We start from the raw sequence: 13,659 nt of genomic DNA on the forward strand, positions 1-13,659 counted from the left end.
CAACTTGAGTTAAACACCATGTAATGTGCAAAATCACAACTTGCACACGTTGGTGTGCAAATATTGCACACTTGTTTTACCAGTGCATTAAAGCTAAAACATCGCAGTGTTTTTGACAGTGTGGGATAGAGGGCGGGAGGGGAGTGCGCAGGGTGAGGGCGAGAGATAGACGCTCAAACCCAGACAGCCCTGTGGGCCGCCTGCAGCCGCCCCGGCCGGATGGGACCTGCGGCGTGTGTTAGGAATCGTCAGAACTTCTTTGCATAATGCAGGCCTTTGGGGACGCGCGGCGAGGGACGGCCGCCCCGCCGGAGGCGCGCCCCCTGCCGAGGCTGCCGAGGCCGCCGGGCCGCTGCTAGGCCGCGAGCGTTGGCCCATTGCGAGTTTGTTGCTGACACACGCAGACAGGCGCGCAAACGCAAAGTTTCCTCTCTGCGTGTGCGGTGGCTTGGCGGCACGGGCCTGCCCCCCTCCCCTTTCCCCCCTAAAGCTCCTGGGCGGTAGCACGGCTGTCTTTGGTGTCCATCGTGATCGTTCGGCGGCGGCCGCCTCTCCTCGGACTCGTCGCCGGTCTGCCAAATTGACGGCAGTCGACGCCGTGTTGCAAAAAAAATTACTGACGTTGATTGATGCACTTCATAGAACTGCTCCAGAGTATAACTCGCATTGCATTGTCTGCCCTGAGTCCAGTCTCCAATTCCACCGCCCAGGCCGTCTGCTGCGCCTCATTCCATGCACTGTACTCCACGAAAGCAGGCTGTAATGCAGTAAGAGGATGAGAGGAACGGGGTAGGGGGTGGGGGAAGGGGTGCGGAATCCAAGTTGTTGATCTGTGTGGCTGCCCGGAGTATAAACGCAGATTAGGAAGGATTACAGCTTCTCGGTGAGCAGATTTCACCCAGCGGATATTCAATAACCGCCGACGAACACATTTCCATTCCCTCACAACTGCGCCCCCCTCTCTCTTCTCTTTCTCTCTCCCTCTCTCTCTAACTTATTCACTTCCATCGTTTCATTCCTTCTCCATCCCCTACCCCCCCTTTTACAACCGTTCTTCCTCGCTCCCCTCTCGGAGTGTTGCTGCTCAGAGTTGTCTTTCCCGTCTGCCGTATTCTTTCCCCCTCCAAATAACCTTATCCCGACGTTTTCTTTCTGCCCCCTTTCTCATCTCGTCCCCGCAGCCACCGCACGTTCGTTTCAATTTCTCATAACCGCAAGTGTCACACCTGTCTGCGCCATATTCTCTCTGCATGGTAATGTGCTTCAATTCCTGGGCCCTTTCAATCGCTTTCAATATCGTCTGCTCCGGAGAGGAACTTATACTGCTCGCGCGGTCTCCCCCCTGGACCTTGTGTCTGTGTGGGGTGAGTGAGTGAGCGAGCGAGCGCCTTTGTCTGTACTTTCTGAGCAATCCCGACCGAACTATTCACTCGTACGTCGCGAACTAGTTTGCTGCGTATGAGACTTCATCAAATGTCATATACGAGAGACTACTCTTTACAGTTCTACTATTATATAGTGCCAGGTGCCCCCTATCTCGGGTTAGAGGCCGTATTCTCTTCACCACGTCGCGTCCCGCCCCCGCCACGTTCTCCCACGCCCCGCCACGTTCCGCCACGTCCCCCGCTGCCACGCCACACCCACCTCGCCACGCCCTCGACCGGCACCAGCAATTCATACGGACAATTTATCGCGCACGAATGACTTCGACACAGCAGTGCAGGGAGGGAGAGGTAGAGAGGGAGGGGGCGTGTGGTTGTAGGAGTCAGAGGTAGGGGAGAGACAAGAGAGAAAGAAAGAGACAGAGAGATGAGCATGGGGGTAGAGGGAAGGGGAAGCTGCTTAACAATACGGACAACCCCCTCTCCCTCTCTCCCTCTCTTCGACCGTATAATTTATGAAGGCCCTCTTCGCACCGGCCGGGGCCCGGCCTGAAGGTGGTGCTCACGATCGCTGTCGCCTGGCCTTCGGCGGGGCCTTCGGCAGGACGCGCTACGGGAACCTAGGGACGACTTGCAACGGCACGGGCTATAACAACGCTTTTACAAGCACGCGCGCGTCATCCCTTAAGACTGCAAAAAAGGAACGACAGGAAACTAGCTGGCCCTTCCTTTCATTAAAGGGCGTTTGCTAGCTCCACTTCGATACGACGACAACTTCGTTTGGGGTCAGCCCTCCTTGTGTAAAACACTTTTAAAAAAAATTCTACCATTTACGGTTAAATGGCCTTTGAAAATTTTTGTGAAGCCTAAAATCTATCGTAAATTAGAAGTGCAAATTTTAAAGTTACGAATTGGAATAATGTAAAATTGAAAAGTTTTGAAATCAATTAACTTGTGGGTTTTTTCGACGAACAAATCATCCATTTACGATAACCTCGACGATAACAAATTTGTCAGTGTCTGCGTAAATTTAGGATCGTTCTCCTAAATGTACAGGCTGAGAGTGTACACGATAATTTTTATGAGACTTCTTGTACCGGGTGTTTCATAAGAGACACATGTGCGGGCGGGTTTGCCTACCCAATGGGCTAAGGTGCCTTACGGGCAGAACATGTAGGCAAACCCACTCGCACCTGTGTCTTTCATGAAACACCCGGTACGCCGTTCATGTATTTTATACGTTGTTAACAAGTTTGCATTTAAAATAATTCGCAACAGATGAGGCACAGAGAAATACGCAAATGCCTTGAAAGGGGGTTGTTAAAAATTTAGTGTGGTGGATAGTGAGAGAGTCTGGGGAAGCGTCCGTTTGTGTGCGACTTAGGCACACACAACCTCAGTGGGAATTGGTTCTATTATGTGCAAGGTCGACAAAGGCGGATAAAGCAGTACATTTCGTGTCTTTTCTTTTTCGTCTCTCTCTCTCTCGCTGCGCCTCCCCGACGCATGTCGTAATGGGCCCTGCCGAGGCGTCGTGCGCGCCCTCCCCGGCTCCTGTTACCACCGCCGCCGCCGCTACCGCCGCCTCTACTCCCCAAATTAGACCCCTAACGCGACCTCCCGCCGGGCCTTGGTCCCGGTGACTGCGGTGGCCCTTTCATACTCTCCTCGCCTCTCCTCCGCCTTCCCTCGAGCCGCTGCCCTTCCCCTCTCCTTTCAACTTTTCCTTTCCCTTCTTTCTCCGACCCCCTGCCGGGTGCGTGGGGTCCCTCCGCTGCAGTTCAGTTTCTGGGTTTTGAATGGCTTTATTGAAGCCCAATTACAGTTACATTTGAATTTTCTCCTTCAGCCAGAGCTGCGGTGAGCGCCTGTGGAAGCCCGGGTAGGCAATCTACAAGCAGCCGCGTTGAGCACGTTGCCTATGCAGGTGGCCCACAGGCGCTTACTGAGCTCTCACACTTTAAGAACTAAAGTTGTGCGCGGGGATTATAAGGTTTTCACTGCAAAAAAAGTTAAATTAGTAACTCAAAGAAAATTCGACTTGGTACATTTATAATGTACACACTTGTACGTGTATACCGGGCGTAACTTCGAATACGCAGCATAGCGTTGTGGGTTTGCCTACTCTTTAAACCCGTAAGGGGCCATGGCGTATGCAATCCCGCCACACTCCTGCGTATTCACAGTTACATCCGGTACCCAAGGTCATTAAAGAACACACTGCTTAGTGTGTTCTATGGCAAATACACTTCCTTGTTTGTACTAGGTACATTTGTTGGGTTGGCATTGTTTGGTCTAATATTTACGACTTCAACTATTTTCTAGAGACATGTCCCCTCAAAGATCAGTTTTCTTGCAATTTTTTCAGAAAAATGACCCACCTCCTAAATCTATACCGGTTTTTAATTTTTCGATAAGAACATGATTTGTTAAATTATTATTTTTTGACGGGGCTTTACCGAGTACGCCTTGTTGAACACGTCGTTCCTCGCATTCGTTGTTTCTTTGACTAGTTATTGTATTTGTATGGTCATTCTTACTTCCGTACCTGTCCTGTCTTTACTAAACCAACGGATTCTGGCCGGACAGGAAATGGGTTGGAGGTCAGTACAGTAACCTCGGGGACAACGTTGTGTCCGACCGGAAGCACTTCCATGTGAGTGGCCACTGTGGCGTGCGGCATGCACTCAGCTCTCTCCGCGGGAGAACGTGGACCCTTTCTCCCCGTACTCGTCGTCCACCTCGCCACCTCGCCCTCCCCCATCTCCTCGCAATTCTCCCTTTCTTACTCTTCCTTCCCTTCCAATTTTCCTCTTCCAGCGGCGCTAATTTCAATACAGGGTGCCTGCTGCCTATCGTAATGTTGGGGCCAAAAAGTAACTCGATTGCAGGCAGCAACTTTCTTGCAGGCCTAAAACTAATGAATACTCCTTTGTTTTTCTTGTGACTGTTGTCTCTTTCGCCGTGTGATGACTGTTGTTACAAACCCACACAGTGAGAGGAAAACTTGAAATGTTAATTGCCCCTCGTTCTGTCAGGCTAGTTTCATCGAGTTGTTTCACCAGTGGGCGACCAATGGGCACGTGGTACTCAACTGGCAACGCGGCTGAAAAATTTCTTTTTGAAGCAGTAACCATTCACAAATTTTGTGAGTAATAATGGGAATTTTCTGAGTCGTAACGAACTTTTGTTTTCGTAGTGAGTTTAAAATGACTAGTTCTCAAGACTACTAGTAATTTTCGAGGTACCAACTTAAATATTTCTTCGTAGTAGGCCTACTCGGAAAATCTGCGACTAAAATTGCTGTAAAAAAAGTTAGTTGGTCTAAACAAAAAAATGCTAGTAACGGTCTGAGAGTTGGGGGAGGGGGGAGATAGACAGCGAAAGGAAACTGCGGCAGCGAGTTACTGGGCTCCCCACCCTTTTTCCAAGCCCTGCATGGTCTCCCGGCCCCGCCGACCCCGCAACCCACCCGCTGCGATGTTCCCTTTTTGTGCCCCTCAATGGAAGCCGTCGAGTGGAAGAAGTCGCCGGGCTGGGCGTGCGCGCGCGGAGCAAGTGTATGTGTGTGTGTTGACCGGGTGGTGGTAAACGGGGAGGGGGGGAGGAAAAATGCACACAACATTGGCGTGTTACACATTTTTGTAGCGACATCCCGACCCATAGACCCATAGGGGACATTTTGATCGGTGCCTTGAGAAACACACACTGTAATGCCAGGGGACACGTTCTCATTACTAAGATACGCGTCTTGTGCACATCTAGCCAAACACCGTTTTGAAGTTATGTGTAGGTGCATATTAATATGTATCTATTTTTGGACAAAATACAAATTTGTACCTTATCGGGGCAAAACGGCCACCTTGTATATTGCTGAACCAAAATATGAGAAACGTGTGCCTTTGCCTGGTTGCATGCGCGATGAGGCTAAGCAGGACGGAAGTACAGAGGGAGGAAAAAGAAGTAGGAAGGGAGGTGTGGGGGAGATTGGAAGGTTCGGGACGTGGTCGATCGAAAGGGATTATTCTTCCCTGTCGCCTTGCGCGCCGTGGCTGGAAGGGAGATTAGTCCGAGTCGTGACGTGCTGTGGGCAGCGGTAGAGGGTCTGTCGCTTCCCTCTGGCCCCCTCCCCTCCCCTGCCCCCCCTCTCTCTAAAAATGTTGCACACATTACATATTTTTCGAAGAGAGAAGGGTTTATAGTGCGCACAGAAACATCTATAGGTTTATCGGAAATGCGTTTCATTAGAACATAATGGTAGTATTATTAGTAACGTAAGGTTGGCGACATCAGTGCATCCGTGTACTCAGGGGGGCCTACCCTGAGTTTTGCAGGCGCTGACCTCATGCTCGCGTCCTGAATGAATCTGAGAAAAAAACGGACGTACTCTCTGAGCGATCCCTTTTTTAACGAACGGACGTACTCTCTGAACGATCCCTTTTTCTTCTCTCTCTCTCTCTCTCTCTCTCTCTCTCTCTCTCTCTCTCTCTCTCTCTCTCTCTCTCTCTCTCTCTCTCCCTCCCTGCAGCACCGTTGACGTGAGGAGACACCACGACACGTGGGTCCCACAGACCTCCTGATGTCCGGCAAGAACCAGGAAAGGGAAAGGAGAAAGATATAGTGCTGTGCTGGTCTAGGATGGATGAAGAGAAACAATAGCTTTTGCTTTTTGATAGCGCATCAAATATTACGATATTGTGTTTTCTCGTTTCCCCTATCGCATTTCTCTTTCTCTCTCTCTCTCTCTCTCTCTCTCTCTCTCTCTCTTCAGTTCTGACGGCTCGAGCGCACGGACGCGCTCCGCTCCGCTCCGCTCGTCTGCCCGCCCGCACGCCGCCCGCCTGCCGGCCGGCGTTGTGTTGTTTGCCGGAGATAGCACTAAAATGCCGTTTTAGTGAACATTGCTCAGTATTTTGGAGTGTGGTGTACGATTGAATGTGACTGTGACAGTGCCTGTGCTCGTGACCGCCCGTTTTCCGCCGCCGCCGCCGCCGCCAGTGACTTTGTTTGTGGCCGTGCTTTTGTAAACAAGCAGCCGCCGCCGCCGCTCGCCATGGTGGTCGTCTGCCAGCTGTGCACCAACGGTGTCACCAAGACCCAAGGGGTCATCAAGTGCATGGCCGAACCGTGCAAGAACGTTTGTCATGCCCGCTGTGCGCCGCTCGGCACAGGCGTAACCTGGACCTGCCCGACGTGCCTCAAAGCGCAGGGCGCCGCCGCCGACCCGCCCCCCAAAGAAGACTCGCCCGAGCCTACTCTGCGCGACGTCATGTCCATGCTCGCGCAGCTGCAGGCGCAGGGCCAGGCACAGAAGGTCCTGCTCGAGTCCGTGGAAAACAGCCTTGCGCTCTCCATCGAGTCGTGCAACAACAAGATAGACGAGGTGACGACCAAGGTGAGCGCGCTTGAGACCAACGTGGACCAACTCGACGAAGGTGTCGCACTCAACAGCAACAAGGTGCGTGACCTCGAGGAGAGGCTGCTGGCGGCCGAACAGTACAGCCGCGTCAACGACGCGGACGTAAACGGCATCCCCTACAAGAAGGGCGAAAACCTCAACGACATCCTCGCCAGTCTGGGGCGGGCGCTGTCCTTCCCACTCGGCCCGGATAAAATCGAGGTAGCTCACCGCGTGGGCCCCGAGTCTGCGACCAACAGAGGCATATACGTCCGCTTCTTGAGGAAAACGGACAAAGAGGACTTTGTGAAAGCGAGGAAAGTGAAGAGGGACCTAGCACTCAAACATCTCGGCCTTTCCGGTGAGCAGTATACTTCGGGTGACGATTCAATTTTCATAAATGACAGCCTGTGCCCTGCTCTCCGCAAACTTGTGAATGAGGCTCGACGTCTCAAACGTGAAAAAAGTACTTTTGCTCATGTCTGGGTCAGTGGGGGTAAACTCTATGTCAAGAAAGAAGAAGCTAGCCCCAGAGTGCAGATTACTAGAATGCAGCAACTTTCTGACTTGGCAAAATGAACAGCTATATTAATGCAATTATGTTATATATATTGTTTTTTCTTTTGTTCTCTCGTGTTTCCCCCCCTTGTTCAGCCTGCAGTGTATTGTTGTCTATACTTATTATTACAATTGTTTTTTCTTCTTGCTATTTGTTGTTGATGATGCATTGTCTTGCCTCTCTATTCTATATTACTAAACCTGCCAATGGATAGCGCATTAACCAGACAATCTTTAAGTGAGTTCAGTGATTCATCACCTAACAGTCTAAAAGTAGTGCATATTAACGCCCAGTCACTCACCTATAAATGTCATGCAGACGAATTCCAGTTTTTATTTGATAATTCTGGTCATGATATCATTTCTGTGAGCGAAACATTCTATAAAACAGCAGAAGATGTCGTACATTTACCTGGTTTTCACGCCTTTACGGCAAACCGTACGTCGCACGATGGTGGCGGTGTCGCTGTTTATGTGAGGGATACTCTCTCTTGTAAAGTCTTGGTACAGTCAGTGTCCCCCCTCCAGCGTGAACAGAGACCTGACTACATCATCCTTGAAATCTGTCTCCACAATGCTACCATACTATTTGCAACAGTGTATCGCCCACCTAAAGCTGGCCATTTATCTGAATTCCAAGATCATCTATTTTCTTACTGTATTGAATACGAGTCTGTGATAGTCACGGGAGATGTAAATGCTCATTTTGATAGTACTAAACGTTGTGATATCGCTGATGGGAAAGGTGTAGCTCAGCTGCTAGAGGTCTGTAACTTGTCAAGAGTGCCCTTTGGCAAAACCTTCCACACTAAGTCGTGCGACTCAGCACTGGATATGATTGCCACCTCATGCCCTAACAAAATCAACAAATATATGCAAATTCCTGTGTGTGGTCTCTCAGCTCACGATCTCCTGTATGCAACATTTGCGTTCGACGTGCCAAAATCTCAACCTGTCAGTTTTTCACGGAGGGACTTCTCCAAGTTTGATTGTGATTTGTTTGCCAGCGAAGTTCTGTCAGCACCCTGGGAGGATATGTTAAACTATACTGATGTAAACGATAAACTTTCTGTTTTTAATGATATCCTTATCAGACTGTATGACAAGCACGCACCAGTGAAATCTCACCATGTTAAACAACAACCGAGGCCCTGGTTCACTCCAGAGGTAATCTTAGCTATGAACCAGCGTGATGTAGCATATAGGCGCAGCCGCCGTACTAAAAACTCCTGTGATATAAACAATTATAAAATGCTTAGAAACAAGGCTAACAGAATCAAGAGAGACGCAAAAATCAGCCATGCATATACTGTATTTTCTAATGCAACATCATCGAAAGAGATGTGGCAGGCACTTAAAAAGTTCAATGTTATAAATAATAAATCGACTGACTGTAAATATCCACCAGCTAATGAACTAAATGAGCACTACTCCTCTGTCTCTTGCATTGACACCAAAGCAGTGGAGAACACAATTGTTCAATATGAGGCAATACCACAACTTGTTGAGGACCAGTTTTATTTTCATGATATAACGTTTCCAGACCTACTACGAGCAGTAAACTCTGTAAAATCTAATGCAACAGGAGTCGATGGAATATCACTAAAAATGCTAAAAACCTGCCTTGTTGAGCTAGCACCTGCCATCTTGCACATTTTTAATGTATCGTTACAGACTGGTCAGTTTCCCAATCAATGGAAGATAGCAGATATTAAGCCTATACCAAAGAAAGCAAACGCCACCACTGCCAAAGACTTTAGACCTATAAGCATTCTCTGTATATTAGGTAAGATCCTTGAAAAAATTGTACATGTACAAATAACATCATTTATGTCTAAAAATCACCTCTTCCATCCTCTGCAGTCTGGCTTCAAGCCAGGCCATAGTACTACTACTGCACTGCTTAAGGTTGTAGGAGATATTCGGGAAGCAATGCACGATCGGCTTCTCTCGCTACTTGTTCTGTATGACTTCAGTAACGCATTTCCATCTGTACACCATGATCTCTTGTTCACCAAGCTTCGCCATCTAGGCTTATCTAAACCAGCTGTGGATTGGTTCCGGTCCTACTTATCAGACAGGAAACAGCAGGTATCTACTGGTACTGAAGTGTCATCCCTTCTCCACATTTTCTTTGGTGTACCTCAAGGTTCGGTCCTTGGCCCGTTGCTGTACTCTCTGTATGTAAACGATATAAGTGATGTATTTAAAAATTCCTCATTCCATTTGTACGCCGATGACCTGCAAAATTATGTTACATTCTCACCCTCCAAATTGCACAATGCTGTTGAAATCATTAATAAGGAGGCAAAGAAGCTTGCTGCTTATGCAAAGGGCCACAACCTGGCAATTAACGGTCTTAAAACCCAAGTCATTATAATTGGTAACCCCAAACTAATCAAGAAACTTCCTGCCGATAAGCCTCATGTCATTGTAGAAAATATGCCTCTGCCTTATCTTGATGTTGTAAAAAACCTGGGTATATTAATTGACAGCAATTTAACATGGGAAAAATTCGCTACAGCAACCTGTCACAAATGTATTGCTGCTCTCCATGGTATTAGGAAGCATAAAGACCTCTTGCCTATGCCGGTCAGGAAAAGACTTGTTGAAAGTTTAATTTTTCCTATCATCGATTATGGTATAACCGTGTCTGTCGGCATGCTGTTTAAGTCAAAAGAGCGCCTCCAGCGCATACAAAATGCCTGTCTACGCTTTGTGTTAAATTTACCACGCCACGAGCACATAAGTCAGTACTACCAACAAGTTAAATGGCTCCGCTATCAGCAGAGACAAAACTTTTATTTGTTATGTCTCCTCAAGAAAACTATTGTTGACAGGTCACCGACTTATCTTTTTTCTAAGCTTGTATTTGTAAATGCTCTGCATAATCGTGCTCTCAGAAATGTTAAACCGCTCCTGCAAGTACCACAGAAATTTACAAACAAAATCAGAGGTGCCTTTTGGATCAGTGCGGTCCTTCTATGGAACGACCTCCCAATAGAGATTACGACCAGCAAGTCACTATCTAGCTTTAAGTCAAAACTCACTCCTTATCTTTTGTTATAAGATCAAAAAATCTACTCGATACTAATGTGATTATCCCGGCAACCAACACTTCCACTATATGTTACCTTTCTGAACTGTAATCTAACGATGTGTCATGATGTACTACTATAAGACTCTCTAGTCTTTTGTACTTAAAACAATAAATATCAATATCAATATCAATATCTCTCTCTCTCTCTCTCTCACACACACACACACACACTCTCACATTCTGACACATACGACGGTTACAATTTGGGCGGAAAATGCATCAGGAGGTCGCCCACCGCGTCGCCGTTTGTTATTGTCGTCGTCGCAGACAGTATACACTGTCAGAAATGAGACAGCGATGTATAAATCTTTTCCGGCAGGTCGTCTGCTGCGCCGAAGGATTTATGCGGAATGGCACTTTGATTGCGGCCGCGCCGGCGTCGCCACGCGGAACAAACGAGACTGTCAGCCTGGCGCCATTTTCTTCAAAATCTAGATTGCACTTTAATTGATGACGGCGCTGCCGACGTCCAAAGAAAACACCGCTCCGCAGGGGTGGGGAAAGGAAGGAATTTGTCTTTGGCTGCAGCCGCGTCCCTGCACTCTAAATGTCAAAGGAGGACAATTTTTGTCCATTTTCAAGATGCATCAGGCCCATGAAGGAGGACTCATGGAGAACTTTACCCCTAACTGGAATAGCAGGAATAGCGAGCCGTGCACGAGCAAAACAGCATTTACTTTCGACTCGCCGTCTCTGCTCTTGACGAAACAGCTCAGAAAGCCTGCCGTTTTGTTCAAACTAAACCAACATGCACTATGTTGTTGTGCATAAATGATTTGATTTAATCCGTATTACGAATGCTGTGTGAAATGTATTACGCTTTCATTAAATTCTCCGTAAGCGAGTCCGTAAGGAAATGAGTGTCCGGTCTGTTGTTGACATTGCCCACACTGAATCTCCTATAGACTCGTAGAAAACAACAGTAGGCCAGTTAAATGTCCTGCAAAGAATTTGACCAGCCTTTTCTTACTGTCTTGTCTCAGGTACATCAAGATGTCATCGCCACACCTCAACAACCTCATCATCGTGGGCTGCCTCCTAACGTACTCGTCCGTCATCTTCCTGGGACTCGACTCGCAACTCACGAGCATCGAGACGTTCCCCTACATCTGCACGGCACGCGCCTGGCTGCTCATGGCTGGCTTCTCACTCGCTTTCGGCGCCATGTTCTCCAAGACGTGGCGGGTGCACTCCATCTTCACGGACGTCAAGCTCAATAAGAAGGTGGGTGAATAAATTGCACAGCCGCACTGAGCAGCGTTCACCATCAGCCATGGGACTCGCTCGATCTCAATGTTTCAAATATCTGTCGGTTTTTTTTTTTTCGTTTATAGCCCGCAACTCAGCCTTAATTTTGCTATTGCACTGGTGCTAGCTGCAGCGTTCGTTTTTAATCAGTTCTACCAGTAGCAGTTGAGTTCGAGACTTTATTTTAGAGTATCTTATTAGGGTGGCCAGTCTACCAGGAACAGCAAGGGTTGGGGTTCACGCCCATTAGATGCCCCATTGCCCGACTTTTTACACTCGATCTTGAATGACAATTCACTAGTACTTTAACAACGGGACGCAAGGCCGAGGCCGAAAAACAAAACAAAAAACAGGTCGATCGTTTGTTGATCTAGTTTTATAATTTATTATTTTTGCGCTGGAATACCTTTTAAAAATGCATTTTTTTGGACTTTCGTAATTTTGTCAAAGTACCACTGAATTTATAAGGCATGGGGCTTGCAACATTCCGGACCGCCGCTTGCCCTTTTTTTTGTTATTATTGCTTCTTTGCTGTTATTATTTGGAAAACGGAATGTTTCCGGCACGAGCAGGTACGCAGCCGCCCGCCCAGCGCCGCTCAGCGCGCCAGACCATTACTTTCAACAAGCAGCACACGGCGGCCGTTCCCGCCGCCGCGCCAGCATTTCATAATCATCGTAATAATAATAAAAATGAAAAAGAGTAGTGGCGGAGATAATAGCCCGCGCTGGTCTTTATACGCGGCGGTGGCGCCGCGCTGCGCCTGTGCGTGGACGTGTGCTGTAAGCTCCATTTTAAAAACAATCACCGGGGCGTGGTAGGGGAGGGGGAAGGGGGCTCGTGTGGACTGGACAGCCGACAGCGTGGCACGTTTAGCTTTGCGGACCTGACCAGCAGCCCCGCCCCGCCGCGCTGTCTGGACTGCTGCCAGGCGTGGCTCACGGCGAGCTGTAGCAGCCAGTATATTTCAACATAACAGTAACTGGCTCGGTAGATTTGGGAAGGAGAGAAAGAGGTAGGGGAGAGGGAGAGGTGCATGGGGGGGGGGGGGGGGCAGTTGCCGTGTGGCGTGGTCTCTGCTTCTCTGCTGCAGATTTACTAAATCTCCGACCTCTGTTCAGCAGGAGCTTGGCCTGCTGGCAGTGTTGCACGTGTCACACCCAGAAGACGGTTTAGTCCAGAGAACCGAATTCAAAACCGACGAAATTTTAGCTCTGGAGACCAAAATTTATCTGTGGCGATGAAATAATTTAGTCCAGCTGCTTTAAATTGATTGAAGCGACCATATTTAGTTAAAAATGGGGTTACTAAATTTTAGTCGGTTGTAGGAACTAAATTTTGTTTCTTACAACCCTGATTCATTTGTATCAACTAAATGGTTCTCTGGGTGCACTATACTATGCTTCAAATGTGTAAACGGTTTGATGAAATGAAGCACGTTTTAGTAACGATGCGCCACCTAGTTTAAATCTTGGCAACCACACTTTCAGTCGTATACTGATTTTGTCCAGTTGAAACGTCCAGTTTTGTCCAGTTGATTCTCTGCTGAAGGAGCGATTGATAAATTTGTGAATTATTTCGTATGGCTGGTTTCACAGCACTGAAAATACCCTCGTAAACTAACAATTTTTTTTTGTAATTTTCATTTAAATCACTAAAATTTACTTTGAAACATAGAAAAATCATCAAAATAAGGTCGAAATAAACGGTTGTTTTTTTTTTTCATCTAGAAACCATCCATAAATAGACGAAATAGAAATCATTAAGAATCAAGCATCCGTGGATTCTTATGTCTACACTTTGAAAGGAAGTGAAGTGACTCGCCACACAAGTTTTGATCGGACACCATTCGGCGCCATTTGGAGACAGAAACACGAAAATAGAGAGAAACCTTAACAGAATTAACAATATTCAGCATCAGTGGTAGGCCAAATAGTGTGTCCCTGCCACCAGGAGAGTTACAGGGTGGGGGT

General features: G+C 47.9%; 1 protein-coding gene across 1 annotated transcript in view; it reads left to right on the forward strand.

Moving 5' to 3' along the window:
- The window catches only part of LOC113204172 (gamma-aminobutyric acid type B receptor subunit 2), a gene marked incomplete in the record, with an annotated part of 318,228 nt that overhangs the window by 290,490 nt on the left and 14,079 nt on the right, over nucleotides 1-13,659 (forward strand). Inside the window, 1 exon segment of the mRNA XM_052270631.1 lies at nucleotides 11,422-11,662. Coding sequence (XP_052126591.1) covers nucleotides 11,422-11,662 — 241 coding nt within the window.

Source organism: Frankliniella occidentalis, unplaced genomic scaffold, assembly GCF_000697945.3.
Source record: "Frankliniella occidentalis isolate FOCC.00 unplaced genomic scaffold, Focc_3.1 Scaffold131, whole genome shotgun sequence".
Taxonomy (NCBI): Eukaryota; Metazoa; Arthropoda; class Insecta; order Thysanoptera; family Thripidae; genus Frankliniella; species Frankliniella occidentalis.